The 21,430-nt window shown below is 35.2% G+C and overlaps 2 protein-coding genes across 3 annotated transcripts; both read right to left on the bottom strand.

The window, feature by feature from the left end:
• Positions 1 to 207: 207 nt before the first annotated feature.
• On the bottom strand, positions 208 to 8,860 carry LOC133307559 (serine/arginine-rich splicing factor SR34A-like). The gene is made up of 9 exons (XM_061508087.1): positions 8,773 to 8,860; positions 8,090 to 8,136; positions 7,955 to 8,012; positions 1,776 to 1,825; positions 1,636 to 1,692; positions 1,319 to 1,398; positions 1,169 to 1,240; positions 1,044 to 1,080; positions 208 to 371 (listed from the first exon to the last, which is right to left on the bottom strand). Exons 3-9 carry the CDS (start codon positions 8,004 to 8,006, stop codon positions 351 to 353), a joined length of 369 nt encoding a protein of 122 aa, XP_061364071.1. The 5' UTR covers positions 8,007 to 8,012; positions 8,090 to 8,136; positions 8,773 to 8,860; the 3' UTR covers positions 208 to 350.
• A 185-nt stretch (positions 8,861 to 9,045) lies between these two features.
• Positions 9,046 to 19,440, bottom strand: LOC133307558 (protein EMBRYO SAC DEVELOPMENT ARREST 30). Of its 2 annotated transcripts, XR_009751043.1 has the most exons (12): positions 19,122 to 19,440; positions 18,340 to 18,563; positions 18,157 to 18,241; positions 17,488 to 17,558; positions 17,290 to 17,378; positions 16,924 to 17,167; positions 16,015 to 16,127; positions 15,642 to 15,732; positions 15,274 to 15,402; positions 12,098 to 12,651; positions 9,239 to 9,304; positions 9,046 to 9,123 (listed from the first exon to the last, which is right to left on the bottom strand). XR_009751043.1 is itself a non-coding variant. In XM_061508086.1 (11 exons), the coding sequence occupies exons 2-11, from the start codon at positions 18,505 to 18,507 to the stop codon at positions 11,012 to 11,014; spliced, it is 1,890 nt and encodes a 629-aa protein (XP_061364070.1). In that variant the 5' UTR covers positions 18,508 to 18,563; positions 19,122 to 19,440; the 3' UTR covers positions 9,332 to 11,011. The 2 variants fall into 2 exon arrangements, 1 of the variants encoding a protein (XP_061364070.1); XM_061508086.1 differs by lacking the exons at positions 9,046 to 9,123; positions 9,239 to 9,304 and adding an exon at positions 9,332 to 11,357.
• Between the last annotated feature and the right edge of the window lie 1,990 nt (positions 19,441 to 21,430).

The raw sequence follows: 21,430 nt of genomic DNA, 5'->3' as shown, positions 1-21,430 counted from the left end.
CTGAAGACCAAAAAAAAAGTATTTACTCTTAATTTTAAAATAAATTTCCTGCTTGCAAAACTTAAAAAAACATTTAAAATACATTATCAATTTCATACTAACTCGTTGAAAAGTGCAACCGGTAGGCTGACATCCAACATTCTTGTTTAAACGAAATAAAGCCAAATTGGTAGCAGCACATCAAACAAGTTTAGGCCCTACAGAATCAGCAAACGGATGAATTACCAAGAAAACAATTCTGGTACATTAATGATTTTCCATCAAACAAATTAAACCAACTCAAACATAATGCCAATACTGCCCAAGAATGGGACAGTAACTCCAGAGAACCACCTGCTTTGATCCGTAAATCAACCGCTACCTGACAGCACCTGCAAAAAAGTTCATGCTTCTTTTAAATAACCATTTCAACCCAAAACCTTAAAGTATTGAGTGAGGGCCTTTTCAATAGTTTATATTATTTTCTAAAACACCCCCTCACGCAAGAGCCATTTGGGCTTGAGGCGTAGATATTGCATAGTCCAATTTTTTTTGGTTTAGCTTATACTTATTTAATTCCACAAATAGGGGGCAGTGAGGATCGAACTTGTGACCTTGTGATATTGAGTAGGGGCTTTTTCAATAGTTTATATTATTCTCTAACACTTCTTAATTCAGATATAGATAAAAAATTTCTATAAGAAATGTAAAAGCAAAAGAAATATACAAACATGAACTAAAACAAGCGTGATTTACATTCTGTTTCGGTAAAACAAATCAAAAGAAAAAATGAATTTATCACTCAGAAGTTCAATCCTCACTTGAACTTCGAATAAGCATGTTATAAAAACGTGCTTTTTATAACACTTAAAATTTCAGTTGTTCCAACTTTCTGTAATCTTAGTTCTAAACAAAAGAAAAGAATGCGTACAAAGTCGAGAAGACACAAGTTAAATCCTAAAATACATTGATTTATTGGAAAAAACTTTCAATTTTTGAATCACTACTTCAATCAAAGAATCTTATGGTGATTATCAATCAGTTAATTTAAAAGTGTTATATACCTGGCGTGGAGATCCAGATCGTGAACGTGATCTTGGCCTGCAAAATTGAAGAAACAATTCAGGTGCATAAATATGGTAGATTTAAAGCAACACAACCATATTTAACAAAAGTATGCTTTGTGTACCTGGAAGATTTGATTGGTGATGCTGATCTGGATCTAGATCGTGACCTAGACACAGATCGCTCCAAAGATCTGCTGCAGAATGAAACAGGACCTTCCATAAGTAAAAGTAATGTCTAAACAGGACAATGAACAATAAGAAAGTGGCAATACCTTCTAGCCCTCTTTGGACTTCTGCTCCTGCTGGGGCTTCTGCTGCGGCTCCGTGAACGACTACTCTCATACTTCCTCACCTGCACAAATACCACTAAAAATTATTGTCCACAACTTTTATTCAGGCATAACTCTCCAGAAAACACTTCTTCACACAATCCATGAAATAATCCTTCACTTCGTGCTTTAAGTGAGGGTGTGCAAGATCTTTTTATAGAAAAAAAAATAAAGATAAAAGAAAGAAGAGTGCAGGATCTATCAACACGTAAAAGTTGAAGTTTACACATGCGAAATTTTATAAATATAGATCTAGTTACCCGAATATAAGCTCTAGCCCAAGGATTTCTAAATTCAGTGTCATCCAGTTTCCGAATCTGTGAAACAGAAATGTTAGGAGAGAGATGGAAGTGGAATCTAGTAACAATCTTGGTATGATTCACCAAGATGAAAAACTTACAGCATATTTCATGTCGTCATAATTAGTGTAGTCAACAAGACCAAAAGTCCCTAAACAGAGATCAATAGTATGAGTAATAAGCCTTTAGCATCAAAATTTGCTGAAATAAGAATACATTATGTAAGTTCTAATGTTAGAAGTAACCAATTCATATAACAAAGGCTTATATAAGTTGAGGCACCAGTACATGACAATCTCCAGGAAAACGCTCCCCCACCTTTCTAATCATTATATATATATAATCAACTGATTCCATAGAATCTTAATTCAGCATAAGCAAACATCAAAGAATGAAGTTCAAATGGCATAGATTGCATCATGCATGAAAAACCAGTAGACCAGATTATCTACTATGCTTGATGCCCATTAAAATAAATGCACTGATGCATGGACTAATACAAAAGGGTGTTACATGTATTATATTTAGAGCACTCAGCTCCAAGTCTTCAATCCTACAAATTGTAATTTACCAGCTTAATATCATTCCAGACATACAGAAATTGGAATCATTCAGGTTATTTGAAATTACTAAGCTGCATGTTTGATCATTCTCTTCACACATCATACTTATTGAGATTCTGAGACATAAGTAGAAAATCCTTTCACAACTAGGCCAGATATTAAGAAGACAGACACCACAAAACTAGAGTTATAAAATAAATAGGGCATTAAATTCTCAGCTCTATTCATCTCTCAAGTCTCATCAAAGAAGTGTGATAGGAACCCCACTAATGGTTTATCATAAGAATGGCCACAGGGAATTATTTAAGAAGGATGAGTCAGCTAATAAAAGGAATATTCAAGAGGTAAGGTTGTTGGAAGGCTCTAATTCTGTTAGAAGTGATGAGGTGGCAAAGAGAGAGTTTGGTGGTTAAAAGGCAACAGGGAAGGAAGGAGAGTCATCTTTGGGCATTTGGAACTTTGGGCACCTTAGGGTGATTTGGGAGAGACTAGCTGCTCTATAATTCCTCTAGAGTTTTAGCTTATGTAATTAGGATCAGTCACTGTAATTTGTCTCTGTTTTCCATTTGTAATTGTCTTTTGGTTTCTTTGCATTCAGTGTAGAAAATTAGAATTCAAACATGTTTCCGTTTTTATTTCCTATTAATTAGGATTGATTATGATTGATTAGGATTGATTATGATTGATTAGGATTTATTGTGATTGATTAGAATTGATTGTGATTAGGATTGTGATAGGATTGATTAGTCATCGCTTAGTCATTCTTAGCGATTCTTTCTTGTATAAATACTCACTCATGTAATTTATTCAATATCAATATACAAAAACCTCTTTTCAATATGGTATCAGAGCGGATTCGTTCCTACCCTAATTCAAATCTGAAATAACCATCCAAACACTTCCATCACCGTCAAACACCTCCTAAACACCGCCTTGAATCTGTCCAACACAGAAACCTAGTTTACTGACCTCCGATAAAAAAAGTGAGGTGACCATTCGACTCAGAAGGATCCGACGAGTCGACCGCCGCTGGACCCATCGCCGTCAGCCGCTGCACGCGCCACCACGCGCCGCCTTCCAGACGTTTTTTTTCCGTCGCGACTTGCACAGACCTTCTCGCCGGCTTCTCCCCTTCCTGTTCCAGAGGTCAGATCAAAAGTTTACAAAACTTGATTTTTCATCAACGGTCAACCCTTCTCTTTTTATTCATGGCTTCCTCAAAACACTCTTTTTATTACCACGAGCAACCTCCTAAGGCCACTAGTCATGTGGTCCAGCAAGGTACAACTTTCCATGTTGATAGTCAAAATCATTGGATCCTTGATTCTGGAGCCTCTGATCATATGACAGGTAATCTTGGCTTGTTTTGTTCATACACTCCATATTCTGAACCTTCTCGGGTCAAGATCGCCGATGGCAGTTTTTCCCAGATTGCGGGACACGGAACCATTAAACTTTCTGAGCTGATTACTTTGACATCAGTTCTTTATGTTCCTTCTCTGACTTATAATCTCATTTCCATTAGCAAGCTCACCTCTGAGTTGCATTGCTTTGCTAAATTCTTTCCACATGGTTGTGTTTTTCAGGAACAGGACTCGGAGAGGATGATTGGCAGTGGTAGAGAGGATGGTGGACTTTACTACTTTGAGGAGGATGTGACTCATGAAGCTGTTTTCGTAGAAAAAAACTCTATGTTTCCTTTTGATTCATGTAATGATGTTATGCTGTGGCATCGTAGGCTAGGCCATCCAAATTTTATTTATCTTCAGAAGTTGTTGCCAAACTTATTTATTAATAAAAGTCCAAGTTTGTTTTCTTGTGATATTTGTCAACTTGCCAAGCATACTCGTGCTCATTATCCTTCTAAAGTTCACCATGACTCTTCCCCATTTTCCTTAATTCATAGCGACATATGGGGTCCAGCCCGTGTTAAAAATATTTCAGGTACTCGATGGTTCATTACCTTCATTGATGACCATTCTCGAGTTTGTTGGGTGTATCTTCTAAAGGATAAGTCTGATGCTGCATCCGTGTTTAAAAAATTTCATGCCATGGTTCAAACCCAATTCCAAGTTGCTATACAAATTCTTCGTACAGATAATGGCAAAGAGTATTTTAACTCTATTCTTGGAGAATATCTTTCCCAACATGGCATCCTTCACCAAAGCTCGTGTCCTGACACACCCCAACAAAACGGAGTTGCGGAAAGAAAAAACCGACATCTCCTTGAAGTTGCTCGGGCTCTTATGTTTACCACGAGTGTTCCTAAATATCTTTGGGGAGAGGCAGTTCTCACTGCCTCGTATCTGATAAATCGAATGCCATCTCGCATTCTGAAATTTCAGTCTCCTCTTTCTAGTCTTGTTCGTATCTTCCTTTCCTTCCGAGGTGTCTCCTCCTTACCTCTCAAGTTATTTGGTTGTGTTGTATTTGTCCATATTCCCTCCCATCAACGGTCTAAGCTTGATCCTAAGTCTCTCCAGTGTGTCTTTATTGGTTATTCTCCTACTCAACGTGGCTATAAGTGTTATTCACCCTCTCTTCGTAAGGTCTTTGTCTCTATGGATGTCACTTTTTCTGAGAATGACCCTTTCTTCCCCTCGACTTCTCTTCAGGGGGAGTCTATAGGAGTAGATGAAGATCAGTCATGGGAACCTATTAATGCCACAGTATTACCTCTACTTTTGGAAACAGGGGGAGCTACAGAATCCTCACCATCAGGAGCCTCCTCAAAATGGGGACAAGTTTATAGCAGGCGAAAGCCTCCTCAAAGTGTGAATAACCCAGAGCCTCTACACTGCCAGGATTCTGAACCATGTTCTAGTTCCAGCACCCCAATACTTGAGTGTCATGGTGAAAATGATCTACACTTGCCCATTGCTCTCAGAAAAGGTACTCGATCTTGTACTACTCATCCTATTTCTAATCATATTTCATATGGACAGTTGTCCCCAGGGTTTCGTGCTTTCAATACTATGTTGGATAGTACAAAGATACCGAGAAATATACATGAGGCTCTCAATGATAAAAAATGGAGGGATGCTGTCTTTGAAGAAATGAATGCTTTAGAAAGAAATGGAACTTGGGAGATAGTGACCCTACTCAAAGGAAAAAAGGCAGTAGGATGCAAATGGGTGTTTACAATAAAATTCAATGCAGATAATAGCATCAACAGATACAAGGCAAGATTGGTTGCAAAGGGTTTCACTCAGACTCATGGGATAGATTATCATGAGACTTTTGCTCCGGTTGCTAAAGTCAATACCATCCGAGTTCTCTTATCTCTTGCTGCCAATCTAGATTGGCCTCTGCAACAGTTAGATGTGAAGAATGCATTCCTAAATGGTGACTTACATGAAGAAGTCTATATGGATCCTCCACCTGGTTTTGAAAAGGGAAATGGATCAGTGTGTAAACTAAAAAAGTCTCTATATGGATTGAAACAGTCTCCCAGAGAATGGTTCGACAAATTCACAGCAGTCAAAAGAAGAGGCTTCATTCAAGCACAGACTGATCATACTCTCTTCCACAAACACTCTAAGGATGGTAAAATTGCTATTCTTATTGTATATGTAGATGATATAATTCTTACAGGTGATGATATTGAGGAATTGAACACCTTGAAGAAATTTCTAGCAGCTCAATTTGAACTCAAAGACCTTGGCACTCTCAAATATTTCCTTGGTATGGAAGTTGCTAGGAGCAAAACAGGCATCACTCTAACACAAAAGAAATATATTCTAGATCTTTTGTTGGAAACAGGAATGTTAGGGTGTAAACCTGCTGAGAAACCTGTGGAACCTAATACCAAGTTAGGTATTGAAGATGAGAATGAGGTGGATAAAGAACAATATCAGCGATTGGTTGGTAAACTAATCTACTTATCTCATACGCGTCCTGACATTGCCTTTGCGGTGAGTATGATTAGTCAATTCATGCACTCACCCAAGGAGAAGCATCTTAGTGCAGTCTATAGGGTGCTTAGATACCTCAAGAATACTCCAGGAAGAGGATTATTCTTTAAAAAGGGGTATAAAAGGACAATTGAAATCTACACTGATGCAGATTGGGCAGGCTCATCAGTAGACAGAAGATCTACCTCAGGCTATTGCACCTATGTGTGGGGAAATCTTGTTACTTGGAGAAGCAAAAAGCAAACAGTGGTTGCAAGTAGTGCTGAAGCAGAATTTCGAGCTTTAGCTCATGGAGTTTGTGAAGGAATCTGGTTGAGAAGACTTCTTCAAGAGTTGAAGATTTCATATTCCCTACCAATAAAACTATATTGTGACAACAAGGCAGCTGTTAGCATTGCTCAAAATCCTGTGCATCATGATCGAACAAAGCACGTGGAAGTTGATCGTCACTTCATCAAAGAAAAATTAGATGATGGAAGTGTGCATTTGATATATGTTCCAACCAAAGAGCAAACAACAGATGTCCTTACCAAGGGCCTACACCGTCCAGCATTCGAAGACTTGATTGGCAAGTTGGGAATGATCAATATTTACCTCCCAACTTGAGGGGGAGTGTAGAAAATTAGAATTCAAACATGTTTCCGTTTTTATTTCCTATTAATTAGGATTGATTATGATTGATTAGGATTGATTATGATTGATTAGGATTAATTGTGATTGATTAGAATTGATTGTGATTAGGATTGTGATAGGATTGATTAGTCATCGCTTAGTCATTCTTAGCGATTCTTTCTTGTATAAATACTCACTCATGTAATTTATTCAATATCAATATACAAAAACCTCTTTTCAATATTCAGCATTATCTTCAGTGAAATATACTGAAAATTCAGATATTTTCTGGGCCAAACACTGCGCATTCTCTTTGTTCTCTGATTATATGATTCAGTTTCTATCAAAGTGCCTTGGGGAAAGATTTTACTTTCACATGAAAGAAAGGAAACCTCTAATGAGGTTTTTTGGGATTGGGAAGGTGGACTTTAGTCCCTTCAAATGGTATTATGAAATTAAGAACAAAATCAGATATGATGCCGTTGAGGCAAAATTTAGATCCTTGCTATTTTAAGTCATCATTGGGCTTATATAGCCTTGAGGGTAGAGAACTTCACCTATGAACTGTGGACTCCAAACTGATAATAAGGATGATTACTACTTATTAGAAAGTGTTGCAGGTTAAAAGTAACGGGTAAAGATTATTTTGTCCCTTCATTACAAAGATAAACAACAATTTTAAGGAGTTAAGCACCCCAGTAGAAACACAACAAAAAGACATTAAAAAACCTGTGCCTACTAAGAGAGCCGGCTTTCATTTTTATTATGCTCCTTTCTTCAATCTTAATCTTACTATTTCAAACAATAGAATCTGAATCATGAACATTCATTTTGCATTTGTATGTTCCTAGGTTATTAAATTCAAGTCCCTGAAGTCTCATAACAATATTTTTATTTTTCATATAAGTTGACTTTTGCTGATAAAAGGTATAGAATCTAGGACAGCTACCGGCAAATTAAGCTTCAAGAACTAAATTTTGCAATGAAAACAAGCAGAACCCAAAATTAAAACAAAATAAAGGGAGCATCCAACTACATTATTTATGTTTTATTAGGCCGTGATTTCTTTTATATTTCTCAGATGTACCGAAATATACAAAGCATCACAACCTAACTCCAATGTAAACATAATAATTCATGGTAACAGTCTAATAAAAACATAGCAAAACACAAACAAAAATGGAAGTTTACCTTCACTATCACGGGAAACCTCAGCAAAACAAACATCACCAGCTTTTCGCATATGATCCTGAAACCAAATATTCAAAACATAGTTAAGTGATTTAAATATACTTATTGATTTTTTACGTATGAAAATTCCAATACCTTCAAATCTTGCCATGATGCAGAAGATGGGAGTCCACGAACAATAACTGTAGACAAAAATATAAGGTGTTACACAATATCATGAAAAATATGAAACCAGTAATACCTTGAATAACTAGGGTCGATTTGTAGTAATACACATAAAATAGTTATCTCGTAGATTACAAAACATATAAAGCAAAGAAAACACATGCAAAACAATTTTTTGAAAATGGAAAAACTTATACATATGCAGTCATAGTCTCGGAGCTTGCAATGACTTGGAATGACAAATATGCATCTAAAAAAGTTTGAATTCTTAGTTCAAAAATGATAAAAATAAAATTAAAAAGCAAAATGGGTGAACAGTCTGAAGGAAAAAATCATTTAGCATATGCTCCTAATCCTTTTCTGTATCGAAGAAAAGGATTCTCCAATTAGACACACAGATATTCAGAATGTCATACTTGTACACATACAGTTTATAGTCATGGACCATGGTTCCAAAGTTCTAAGCATTAAGACTGCCTTGTAATGACTTGGAATGAGATACAAACAAAAATTCATTTCTTAATTCAAAAATGAAAAATATAACATGAAAAAGCATAACTAAATGGGTAAACAGTCTGAAGGAAAAAAATCATTTATCATATGCTCCCTATCCTTTTCTGTATCAAAGAAAAGGATTCTCCTAATAGACAGACCTCGATATTCAGAATGGCGTGAGACCCCAAAACGCCCCCCACCACCTCCATCACCGCCGCCGCGGCCGCCACCGCCACCACCACCTCCACCACCACCTCCACCTCCACCTCCACCACCACCTCCACCTCCACCTCCACCGCCACCGCCACTGTATCCCCGTCGGTCACTTGATGATGGCCCTCTACTGCCATGGGCAAGCTCCACCTACAACAAGAACATATTAGACACCAAAAAAGTATTTATCTAACAAGAAAAAAGTCAGTACAGCTCCTCACCCTTAACCTACAACCATCGAAGTTGTATCCATCTCGACCCCGAATTGCTTCTTCTGCATCTCGAGCATTGTCAAACTAGCAATGCCAACAAAAAAGAAATAATCAAATGGCAGAAGAAAAGATAACCACACACGTACACAACCAGAGAGAACTGAGCACAAACAAATACAAAAGAGAATAAAGACAATACCTCAACAAAGCAATAACATGGAGGGCGGGGAGGGATCTTCAATTCAATATCCATTATACGGCCATACTGCAGAGGGAATACCATTGTAGCGCAACTACATTAGTACACAACTAGGACAATCCTGAAAGGTGTGAATGGTGCTTTCTGCATTTCTTAAGACATCAAGAGCAGGTGGAAGATGAGCTCCTTTTTATCCTTTTTCATTAGTTAGAAGATTGTCACCTAACAATAACCATAATCCTTTGTGGTCCATCCCATTTCCAAGATGACTTTACTTTGGGTTTGAAGTAGCAGAATTATGCTGCACAAGGAGGGAGTAAGCTGATTTGAGATTAAAAACTCCATCGTTGGACAAGTTCAAAATAACTCAATCTTGGGAATAACGATCTTGTGGGGGCATGATGTTAGCAATATGATCTACTGCTTCCTTAGGAATTAAGTGCTGGAATTTGTTCCAGTCCCAACAGCCCTGACCATTAACAAAATCAACCATCTTTAGACACAACACAACAGATTAGGTTGAATTGGTTAGGAGGAGAAGTTGCTCAAGGTTGGGTAGCCATTTATTACTCCAGAAATGAGCTAGTTGATCATTTCCAAGTAGAATCCTAGAAGCATTAGTAATTTTGTCCCAGTTCAGTGAGATTCCTCTCATTTATCTTGGGGATAAGGTCCATGCCCAATCTTGATATGTGACTTTTTAATGATCATGACTTGATCCCCAAAGAAAGCTCCTCGTGTATTTCTCCACCTCATTGCACGTACCCAAAGGAATGAAACTAGTTGGCATGGAATAAGAAGATAGAGCTCCTAAGACAGGTTGAGCCAGGGTAAGCCTTCATGCCAAGGAAAGGCTATCTTGATTCCAAGAATTAAGCCTTTTCTGAACTCTGGAAATTATGTGGTGAAAGGAAAATCTCCCTACTCTTTTTGTGGTGTAAGAGAATTCCTAGATACTTGTTCAAATCAGATGTGAGATCAAATCCCAAGGCTTCACTTATTTCACAAGCTCTGTTATGATTGACATTTCTTGATAAACAGAATTTGATTTTTTTTTCTTGTTTTGACTTTTTGACACAAGGAACAACAAAAATAATTGAGGGTGTCTTTAATGATTTTAGCTTCATCGAGGGAGACTTTTGCGTACAGTAACAGGTCATCCGCAAACTGCTATTCATCACTAAGTTGTGTTAGACTCTCCATGCATACAAATATAAACTAGTGAAAGAAAGAGGAATGTCCTAAGTAAGATGACCGCGACAACGAACATCCACATAACTAAAAACAGAGAAGATATTACAAAACAGAAACAATTGGAATATAAACTGTAGACACACAATCTTGGAAACTTTATCTGTTGTGCTGCAATTAAGCCGACGGCTGATCCTTTTTCCTTCATTTTGTAATGTGTATGTTACAACAAAAATTCTGTTGGAAGTGGTAAGTATAAAGTGAAAAAGAAAAAAAGAAAAAGAAAAATGTTCTCTTTGTCCACGGAGAAATAACCCAAAATTAATGAAAGAATAGATTTGAATAACCCATATGCTCAGCAAAGATAGCATTGAGACATGTACGTCGCCGAAGCATGTTATAACCTATGCCTCTCAGAAATTACGGAAAAATTGGATGCTATATAACTATAGGCTATAGCTACGATATGCTCATCCACTTTTAGTCATTTGGATCCATTTCCACATCTTGATCCCACTGTGGAGTCTGATTGGTTTTGCCATCGACTTTATCAGATTCAGATTCATCAACAAAACCATTACTTTAATAATCTGGCAGACCATCGTCTTCGGATTTGACCCCTTCTTTCCCCAATGAACCTGCCTTATCAGCACTCTGCATCCATTTGGGGCACTGGTCTTCGTCTCCATATAGAAACCGGCTATCCTCACCTCTGACACGATTGGCAACCTTGGTAGAAGCTATTCTACAGGAGCATTCTGGAAGTGGATGTGAAAGGAACATAGCTGGTTTTGACAAGAGAGATTGCCTTATGAGGCCTTCTTCTGTCATACTTTTGTTAAGATGTTCATGGACTAAAATTGTCCAATTATGCTTTGGATGGTACAAATTTTCACGAGTGATGTTGAAAAGTTCCGCAATAACTTTCCTGTTGAAGACCAGATAGAGTAGTGTCACAATAAAATGTAAAATGCAGGGATATATCGATAGATAACTTCAACAGAGAAATTTCAACTACTAACTAAAAACAAAAGCAATCACGAAGGAATGGAAAGTCATCACACTAATCACTTCAGATACAAATGTGCATGCAATTCTCGAGACATCAACTGACACAAAATCAAGAAAAAGAAAAGATGACTACATTCAAAATGCACATGTGGAAAGGAGGGAATACCATGCAAACATTTGATTATTTGGCTAAATGCGATGAACAAGTACAAAAATGTACAAAAATTTTACCCAGGAAGTTCCACAGTTTGCTATAAGAGAAGTGTCATGTCTAGTATTGATTTTCAACAATTCAAATCTGACTCGTATGAATGTCAGAATCCAAACATAAGAAAATTGTAAGAGTGTTCGTTAGATAAATAACATAGGATGAGCCACCTCTCTGGAAGGCATTGCTAGTTATCGAAGTGGAGTAAAAGGTATAAATGTGGTTTGTCCTCCCTACAAATTTACCCTTTGCCTCCCCCCACCTTGTTCCAGCCCAAAAAGCAAAACTTCCTGAAACTATGCCATCTTTTACAGCCTTTTCAACTAAGCAACTAGCCATTTTGGTTCCGTAATAAAATAAGGGAATTAAATGCTTTTAATGAAACCTATTTATATCGTACCTCCTTCATGAATATCAATAAATTAATTCCAACTCCCAGTGCATTTTACCTGTCTGGTCGGTATGTTCTAAAAGCAGCATTCTCATACAGTCGATGTCCCATGACAAGGCTTGAAAAATCTGGCCATCCACTGCCATCATTGTTAAATCCAGGAAAGAAGACATCTGCTTCCAACGAAACAATGTAATCAAGCGCATCCCAAAGTAATCTGTGTGCCTTCATCCTCAGATCCATAGGTGAAGGATCAGGTTCTGTAGGGGTCTCAGTGATCCAACCATACCAACCTTCTTTTTCATGTCGGTAAATTGGTCTATCTGGAGGTGGAGGAAGAGGCCGAGGTCGAGGACCAGCTCTCTTCCATTCTTCTTTAAGTTCTTCCTCACTTTTTGCAGGAGGTGGTTGAAAAGTATTTTGAGGAAGAGGTGTTTCTGGTCCAACCAAGTCAGACAACTCTTTCTCACTGCACAAGGAAGTGCAGTCCACTATATTGGAAAACATGGACCGCAAAGGAATCAAAACACGTTGACCTCCAAATGTTTCAGAACCAGCCAGGTAAATGATTGTTTTGGAAGGATAACCCATTACTCGAAGGAGAATGCCAACCTGCAAAAGTTGAAACAGCCAAAAACCAACATGTAACCTCTGTATAGTAAAATTTTGAAATTCCAAAAGACGATCCATATTTATTCACAAAATTGGAAGCAATGTTCCCAAAAGGCCACATTATTTTACTACATTTGTAATAAAATTGGTTGCCCTCAGCAGAGGCTGAGATCCCACATAGTCTCCTGGGAGCTATTAGCATCTTAGAAAGTTGCTCTATGCTAAATTGGACTCAATCACATATAACTAGATTTTGTACCCATGCGATGCACAAGTTTGTAAAATATATAATGTTCTATTCTTACATTATTAATCATTCAAGGTTTATAAAAAATAATATTAAACAAGCTTACTATAAAAAAAACTACAAAAACCACTCCCCGTTAAACCCGACTAGTGAGTGTGGAGTGAAGGAAATCCTTGTATGCAACCTTACCCTTGCATAATTGCAAAGAGGCTGTTTCCTGGATTCGAACCCATGACCTTTCAGTCATGAAGGAACAGTTTACTATACATTTCAATAAATAGAATACCATAATTTACTTAAGGAAAAAAAGACTAACTATCAACTTGGTCCTCTAAGGGTTGCAAATGACATCAAAACGGCCCTTCTATCAGGTTACCATTCATCAAAATACTATGGTAATAGGAATGTATAAAAATGTTTGGAGGGCTAAATTGATAGTTTAAACTTTAATGTATAAAAATGTATATTATATTTTTCATATACTACGGTAATCACATTAATATATATTGAAATAATGAAAACTATTAAATATGTAAAAATAGAAAAATAAACTTCATTTACTAACTTCACAAAAGGACTGAATCCTAATGTGTTTTAATTTTGTACTAATGTTCAATCAAAGTATCAAACCCAACAAAATTCTTTATAATTTCAACCCCATACAAAGAAAACAGAAAGTTTGAGATTGAAGGGAAATACTTCCACCATCACATTCCCTTCCCATTCCTAAATCTTAAACTTTGTTTTGTTAACAAATTTTTAAACCCTTAAATAAGGAAAAATCTTCATTTGTTACCAATTTTCCTTCAATTCCCTTATCACTATTATCAGAATACACATTGTGGTTGGGTGATGGAAGAGCCTAATACCATTTTTTTTAACTCATAACCTAGTCTTCATATTTTTCATTTTTAATAAAATATTTTACCCTCAGTTGTCGGACAACAAACTCTAGATTCTGATGCTGTATCTGTAAGGTGCTCACTGGAACTAAAATCTATTACAGTTGTTGGCAAGGAAATTCTGGAGATGAGTTGCATTAACCTTAGTATAGAGAGGCCTTGTAACAAGTTTAGGTTGACTTTAAATAATTCAAACTTTCCCAGTATACAACCAGGGACTTTGTACTACAACTATTTGTGAACGATTTGAATTTCATTATTTTCGATTTTAAAGTTTTTGATCAAAATACTTCTATTTCCTTACTTTAGTCGAACAAGGTATTTGTGTTAACGTCTTAATTTACTTCATCCAACCACAAAGTTAGGCATCAAGATTAGGATATGTACTGATTTAGAGATGTTATGGTTCCAACTTCCGAAGGAAAGCCACAGCAGCCATTTGAAGTTGTCACCATGTGACCTGCGGTCATGTGTTTGAGTCGTGGAATTGGTCTCTTGCAAATTAAAGGTAAGCATGCCTATTAGAGACCCACATAGTGGGTCGAACCCTTCTCTAGCACCAGGCTGCCCCTTCTTATGGTCCCAGCATCCAACGAATAACAAGTTTAATGTACTTCTTTAGGGTTCATCTTCCTATTAATATTAGAAATAAAAACACCTTGGATTTAATTTATAAAATCCTAATTATTGTCATTACCTCAGGGTTGACTCAGCACTACTAATTCCACCCCACCCCACAAAAAATAATAATAATAAAAAAAATCCTGAATCACCTCCACTCCTTTTTTCTCTCTCCTTATAACTACTTCAACTCCATCATTATCATCCATGAATTTGTTACTTAATCTTTTAGTTCAATAGTTTTATCTTATTTGTAGCCCTACAAAAAAGACAAAAGTTGATAAGGATAGTTCATCTTTTCTCACGTGTTTTTACCAATTCTTCAAATGGCTCCAAAATAGATTTATACATTTTTATAGAATGAACCACAATTTCCTCTTAGAGTAAGTTAGTCATAAAGGCAAGATCATAATTCTGTGTTTTTCAAAGTGCATGAACTTGAGTGAATTACATGCAATATTCTAGACAAGTTCAGCAGGCATTTAATCAGTTCACATGAAATGGACCGCCCTCTCCCATTAATGATGGTATCTACTACAAAAACTTGAATATCCTGTTTTTTGGATCTGTTCAAATGCCATTTACCTTTTAAAATGGTTGCAAGGAAGTAAGAAATTAAATCCAAGCAAACAGTATCTGAAAAAAAAATCTATTTTGATTATACATTAGTAGAATCATTCCTTAAAGATGCTAAAACTTTGCATACAAGCATGACATCCATTTGTTGGTCATTCTCCTCAAGTGCAAAAGGCTATTTTAAGAAAATATTAGAAGCGACAGCAATTATAACTGAAAATAGCACAAGAACCACATCTTCATTACCAGTTAACCCTAAGGTAAAATTTAGCATACCTCTTCAGGCATGAGCGGACATAGACCTTTATCTCTTCGCAAGTGTGAATCCACATTCAATTCCTCATCAAGAATTCCTTCCTTTATCATTTGAGCCCTTCGATGTTGTATGAGTTCAGTGTGTACGTCCTAACAAAACAAAACCTTAACAAAATAACAGGAGAAAGGAAAAAAGAAAAAAAAAGGACGGACAGAGGAGGAAAAACTGAACATTGATGGCTTAATTCAAATATTACCAATTTCTAATGTACTCTATACTACTAAAAAGAATTTAGAAGAAATGATCCCCTAAAAGATAATGCACTGTAGAAGTAGAACAATAGCTCCATTAGTTCAAGGCAAATACAAAAGAGAAAAACAGAGCAAACCTGAAAAAGTTCTGCGCAACCATTGTATGCCAAGGTTTCTCTCAGTAAACCAGGATTGAATGCTAAGAAGGGTTGCCCCAATGCTCTTAACCTTAAAAAGACAGCAGAAATCTCTTATTCATCAACTCCATGAAACGTTAGTGACTTATGGACATAGCATGACCACCATACAGAAAATCCATATAAAACTCTACCAGCAAGCTAAACCCTATAATTTCTAACCCTCATATTCTATGTCATAATAAAGCAGACAGCATCACAAATTTTAAAGATCCCAAAAAGGAAATTTGGCAGTGGCCAAAAAGCAAGGGTGTAATCTATGTGATAATAAAGCAAATGCAGATCAATTTGTTTAATTGAAAGGTATTCATACTTGTGAACCATCCGACGGCCAAGCATTTGAATTTCTGGACGAAATTGAAGGGCATGGAAAGAAACCCTGCATCTTAGCCTCTGAATCTCTGCCATGCTAGGAGGGAGTATTGACTGCAAAAATGTATATTGTTCTCAAGTTAACTCTAGCAACTTTGAAAAAATACACATGCACAAAAAAAAAGTGTAAGAATGGAAATTCTAGTATCTAAGAAGCTTCAAGTACACTAAACAAGCAATGCCCATGGGACAGTGAAAACACAACATAAGGAAGCATTTGAATAGAGGGAAAATGCATGGGAAGGTTACGGTGATGGCAAAATGCTGAAGGAATTAAATCCCTTCCTTCATATTTTTAAAGATCAAAATGTATTTTTTTTTTATATATACAAAAAAAAAAAGGATCAAAATGTAGCAAATAAAAAGAAAATTGACCAACATGCAACATGCAAAGCCCAAAATATATGATGAATTTCTGGGAATCTAAGAATCAAATTATCAAGCATGAAGAATTTGATAGAGAGTAAAAGTTCTCCACTTCTTATATGCATTTATTAACTTGTTCAAACTTTCCTGGTTTGCATAAGAATGAAGCTAAGCTGATAAAGTATATCAACATAAGTACAAAGTCCATGACGAGTAAAGAAGTCAGCAATAATCACACGAAAAGAGATGCCAGGCCAATAATAAGATCTCAAGCAAAGGTTACTGCAAAACTTCAAGATTCAAACTTCTAAGCACTAAGTACTTTTGATAGCATTCAAAGATGAATAATTTACTAACTTTCTTTTATATAGATAAAGTTATCCACAAATAACAAAAGACCGATATTTCCTGCAGTAGACAACAGCATCTACAAGACTGCAACAATAACTTAACTTTAATTGACAATTTCAGAATATTGGAATACCTGCAGAGCTCCACCATTGGCAATAATTAATCCAATAACCTTTGATTTCTTTAGCTTTGGTAAGATTTCTTTGATGTAAAAGTTTGAAGAAGCTGAACTTGTGGGTTTGAATGTAGGAAATTCATTTCTTCTTCTCCTTTCAATCAAACTTTCAGGCAGGGTCTTTGCAATGATTACATCATTTTTGAGATATGCTATGAACTGCTCCTCATTATAAAGATAGGAAAAACTCTTGAACTTTGAGCTGAATAAAAATTTAAAAACAAATAAATTATGTATACATGCATCATAGCAAGAAAATATTAATAGCATAAAGCACAATGCCGCATTAATGAGTAATGACTGCAGAAACCATGCAGTACCTACCTAATTCCTTTTGCGCGAGTACTTTCTTGAATTTCTGGAATGACAAGGGTAGCATTTAAAAGCCTAGATATGGCGACCAGATCACAGATCTGTAAAATCAAGAAAACTGTTGTTAAATTACAAACAATAATAGAAAATGACTTTTCAATCTTTAAAAAAAAAAAGAAAAAAGAATTCTACATATCTGGTGGATCATACCGATGATCTTATCTTTGCGAACCCACCAGAAACTTTTGCATAGATGAAACCATTTCCCTGCTCCTTTGGAACTACAAAGAAAAGAAACACAAACTTGAAGTGGAAGATGTAGAGGATGAAATCAACACACGTATGAAAAATGAAGGAAAAATATATAATTTTAATACAGTGAGTACAACAGCTCTCTGTTAAAAAATTTCAAACATCAAAGTCACAAAAAATATTAGCTCAATAACGTACATCCTTAGACAAACTTAAATTCAACTCAAGGTTATCCTACAAATCTTTAGTTTTCGACTCTAGTTACACTCAAATAAAAATGTTTCAAAACAGATAATAAGCAAAATCTTATTTTAAAGATCTTTTAAACAACGAAAGTAATTTCTATGAAAAATTAATCATCTCCAAGATTGTATAGAGCACAGATCCCCATAATCCAGATTCTAGTTACTTGATAATACCTATTGCAATGGAAAAAGAGTACGGGAGATTAGTTCTTAGAACTTATATATGTCAGTGAAAACCAAAAACAGATCATAATGATGTAAAATATTTACACTTCAATAAAGTTTTATGCCATATCCACTTAACTACAAATGTAAATTGCATATTTCCATTCCTCCCATGTCTCCCTAATAAAGAGCTAAGAAATTTGAGCAAAATTTTTACCAGAATAATTGCTTCTAGCATTGGCATTAGGCTGCAATGCTTCCAATGACTTTACGGAACCCCATAGCTTCTTATTCTTTATACCCTGTAGCATTTCAAGCAAATAAAGTCAAAATAACTTAAGTGAAACACAAAAGACATGACCATACACGTGCAGCGGATACATGTATAATCCAAACTAACCTGTCTTCCCAACATGGAAGCAAAATCTTCGGAAAGAATAGGCAGTGCTTTGTACTGCCCTATGTTAACAGTCCACAACTTTGTCAAAGACAGATGAATGATGATAGATGCCACAGATAAAGTGAATACAGACAGAACAACCCATTTTATCTTAGTTATGAATGCCATCTTGGCTCAGTGACACAACATCACCAACCAGCTGACTTTGAACTTAGCTGCAACATCTACAAGAAAATGTACCAACAAACTGGTTCATCAAACAAACATACAGCACAGAGCACAAGCACAGAGTTGATAAGTACAACATCCAAAAAGAATGTTTTACATCTGTGTACCTCGATCCAATTACCAATTTCATCACAAACTTCATTTAATATAATTATATCCTTCAAATGAAAACATTTTTCATAGTAATCCTAATCCTAATCCTAATCCTAATCCAACTGCCAAAAGGATCGAAACCAGGAATTACTCTAAACAAAAATTAAAAATGATGTTACTGAAAAGACACATTGTTTAACTAGTCAGATCATAAGAAAAAAGTGGATGACATACGATAAAAGTCTTGGGTGAAAAAAAATTAAAAAATAAATAAATGAGAACCAAAGCAGCATATGCATATATCATTCGGACATAATGAAACATGCAAACACAGTAAGTGCTTGACAAATAACAAATAAAGGCACATAATCTGAGATAAAGAATTAAGCGTATGCAAATTGGCGTTGACCAAATAAGATAACTAGGGATTTGCTTCTTACAATACAATAAGAAAAGCGTACATGAAATTAATTCCTTTGGAGCATGCGGAACGGTGCAATTTGGGGAATAGCAAAATAAGAAAGTTTTGCACTCAGCAAGTGGCTTTGGGAGTCTCAGCTGGATGCTCGATTGGATCTCCTTCTCAAGCGCTCTTCTTCACAGTGTGTGTTTGGAGTGAGATGTGTTCTTCTTCTCTTGTATGATTCTGGAATCTGGAATTATAGTTTGCGTGAATGCGGCTTCTTCGATCCAAGATCACGCTCACGCTCACTATCATGGATCTTTTATTCAACTATACTCTCCCGTCTTTTTGAGTATTCAGTTGAGAACATTCTCACTATCATCGATTCATGAATGGTGAAACGGAAGATACCATCCTAATTACAAATTTTAATTGGAATAAATTGATTCACGTAATTTTATTTATTTATTTTACAATAGAAACTTATATTGGTAACAATAGGTTTCAGATTTTTATAATAATTAAGATTATTTCATCGAGGAAGGTTATACTTATAATTTTTTTTTTTATAACTTTTTATAATCATACATCGTAACTGTTGATTTTCGTTAATCAACGGTTGTTATTTATTATGAATTAATAATTAATTAATAAAATTAATTTGCGAAAATCATAACCGGTGATTGACGAAAATCAACGGTTATAATATATGGTTATAAAAAAAAAAAATGTAACTATAACCTCTCCCTATTTCATTACGTTATTTGCCTTAAAATTGTTCGATAACACGTTTTGTATTTTTCATAAAACAACCCTTTTGCTTTCCCTGCACTTCACTCTTTCCATATGCCTTTTAATGCGTATAGCTGAGATTTTTTTTACCTCTTTAATCTATTAACAGGGTCTAGTAAAAATAAAAATACCAATTGCACCCTGAGTTCATGAGAACTTGTTATTGAAATTTTTTATCATTTTTTTTCAGGCGTTATACTTCATTAAAGTTTTGTTATTTATTTTCGGGTTGCTTTGATAAATTGCATTTTAAACGTTCCACTATGATTTGTTTCCTATTGAATTGCAAAGTCATTGGCTCTTTTGCATTATCATCTTTGATAATTTGTTCATTTTGTTTCATCATCTTTCATATTTTTTTTCTTTTGTCTTCCTCACCTTTGATAATTGTTATTATTAATCAATTTTTTTTATGTAGTCTACTAAAGTCGGCAATGTAAAAATAAATAAAGAGAATTTGACTCGCCGAATTAAATTTATAATAAATGTATAAATTGAAGTAGATCTATGTAAGTCGTAGTGAACTTTGTTAAAATAAAAGCAAATTCCACACCAAAAAAAAAAAAACAAATTGATGAGTTTAATGAACAATTCTAAAATAAAGGAATCAAGTTTCTCAAGTTTCTTGAGATAATCTTATCTCCGGCTACTAAATCATAACCGTACAAAGATGGATAAATGGTGATAAAGAAAGAGAGAGAAAAAGAAAATCATAACCATTCAAAGGTGAATCAATTAATATAAAAAAAAAATAAACAAAACGACGTAGTTTTGTGGTGGCCGGAAATAAACTTATCTCAAGTTGTCGGAGAAATGTTTTTCCCTATATATATATATATATATGGAAAAAATATTTCTCAAGCAGCTTTGAGATAAGTTTATCACCGGCTACCCAAAACTACGTCTTTTGTTTATTTATTTCCTTATATTAATTGATTCACATTATGATTCCCTTTTTCTGTCTCTTCTTTATTACCATTGATCTATCTTTGTACGGTTATGATTTGGTAGCCGGAGATAAAATTATCTCCGGCAGCTTGAGAAATAATAAACCTATATATATATATATATATATATATATATATATATATATATATGAGATGAGATCCTTTGACACTGGTGTCAAATTTAAAGTTTGACACATCATCTGAGAGCCGTTAGATCAAAAAAGATATATATATATATATATATATATATATATATATATATATATATATATATATATATATATATATATATGGGGCAGATTCTTTTTACACCGCATAAGACTAACAAGTCTTACACCACATCTCAATCGTTGATGGACGGAAATTATCGGTTGGTATTTGTAGTATAATTAATGATTAATTAATATTAATTAATTCATATGATTTTCTAAATTATAACTGTTGGATGTAGTAAAATTAACGGTTAAGATATGGTGTAAGACGTGTAAAATGATCCTGATCCTATATATATATATATATATATTGAAGACAAAAACTAAAAAAAAAAAAAGTAATTTAGCTGGTTTCCTTTGTTTATTGTACATGAAAAAGTTTTAAAAAAAAATTAAATTAGACATAAAGCCAATTT

This window comes from Gastrolobium bilobum, unplaced genomic scaffold (genome assembly GCF_033153095.1).
Source record: "Gastrolobium bilobum isolate Gb01-03AN ecotype WA unplaced genomic scaffold, APGP_CSIRO_Gbil_v1 utg2307, whole genome shotgun sequence".
Taxonomy (NCBI): domain Eukaryota; kingdom Viridiplantae; phylum Streptophyta; class Magnoliopsida; order Fabales; family Fabaceae; genus Gastrolobium; species Gastrolobium bilobum.
This window is presented reverse-complemented; position numbering and strand designations above follow the sequence as displayed.

Bases quoted from the DNA above. Each gene is read 5' to 3' on its own strand.
- LOC133307559 (XM_061508087.1), bottom strand. From the start codon at position 8,006: ATGCGAAAAGCTGGTGATGTTTGTTTTGCTGAGGTTTCCCGTGATAGT. The intron at 1,693-1,775 runs GTAAGTTTTTCA...TCTGTTTCACAG, and splicing joins ATGACGACATGAAATATGCT to ATTCGGAAACTGGATGACAC. The intron at 1,241-1,318 runs GTATTGCCACTT...TTCATTCTGCAG, and splicing joins AGTCCAAAGAGGGCTAGAAG to CAGATCTTTGGAGCGATCTG.
- LOC133307558 (XM_061508086.1), bottom strand. From the start codon at position 18,507: ATGGCATTCATAACTAAGATAAAATGGGTTGTTCTGTCTGTATTCACT. The intron at 16,128-16,923 runs GTATTCCAATAT...ACATTTTTGCAG, and splicing joins CCAATGGTGGAGCTCTGCAG to TCAATACTCCCTCCTAGCAT. The intron at 12,652-15,273 runs GTATGCTAAATT...CAACTTTTGCAG, and splicing joins GTCCGCTCATGCCTGAAGAG to GTTGGCATTCTCCTTCGAGT.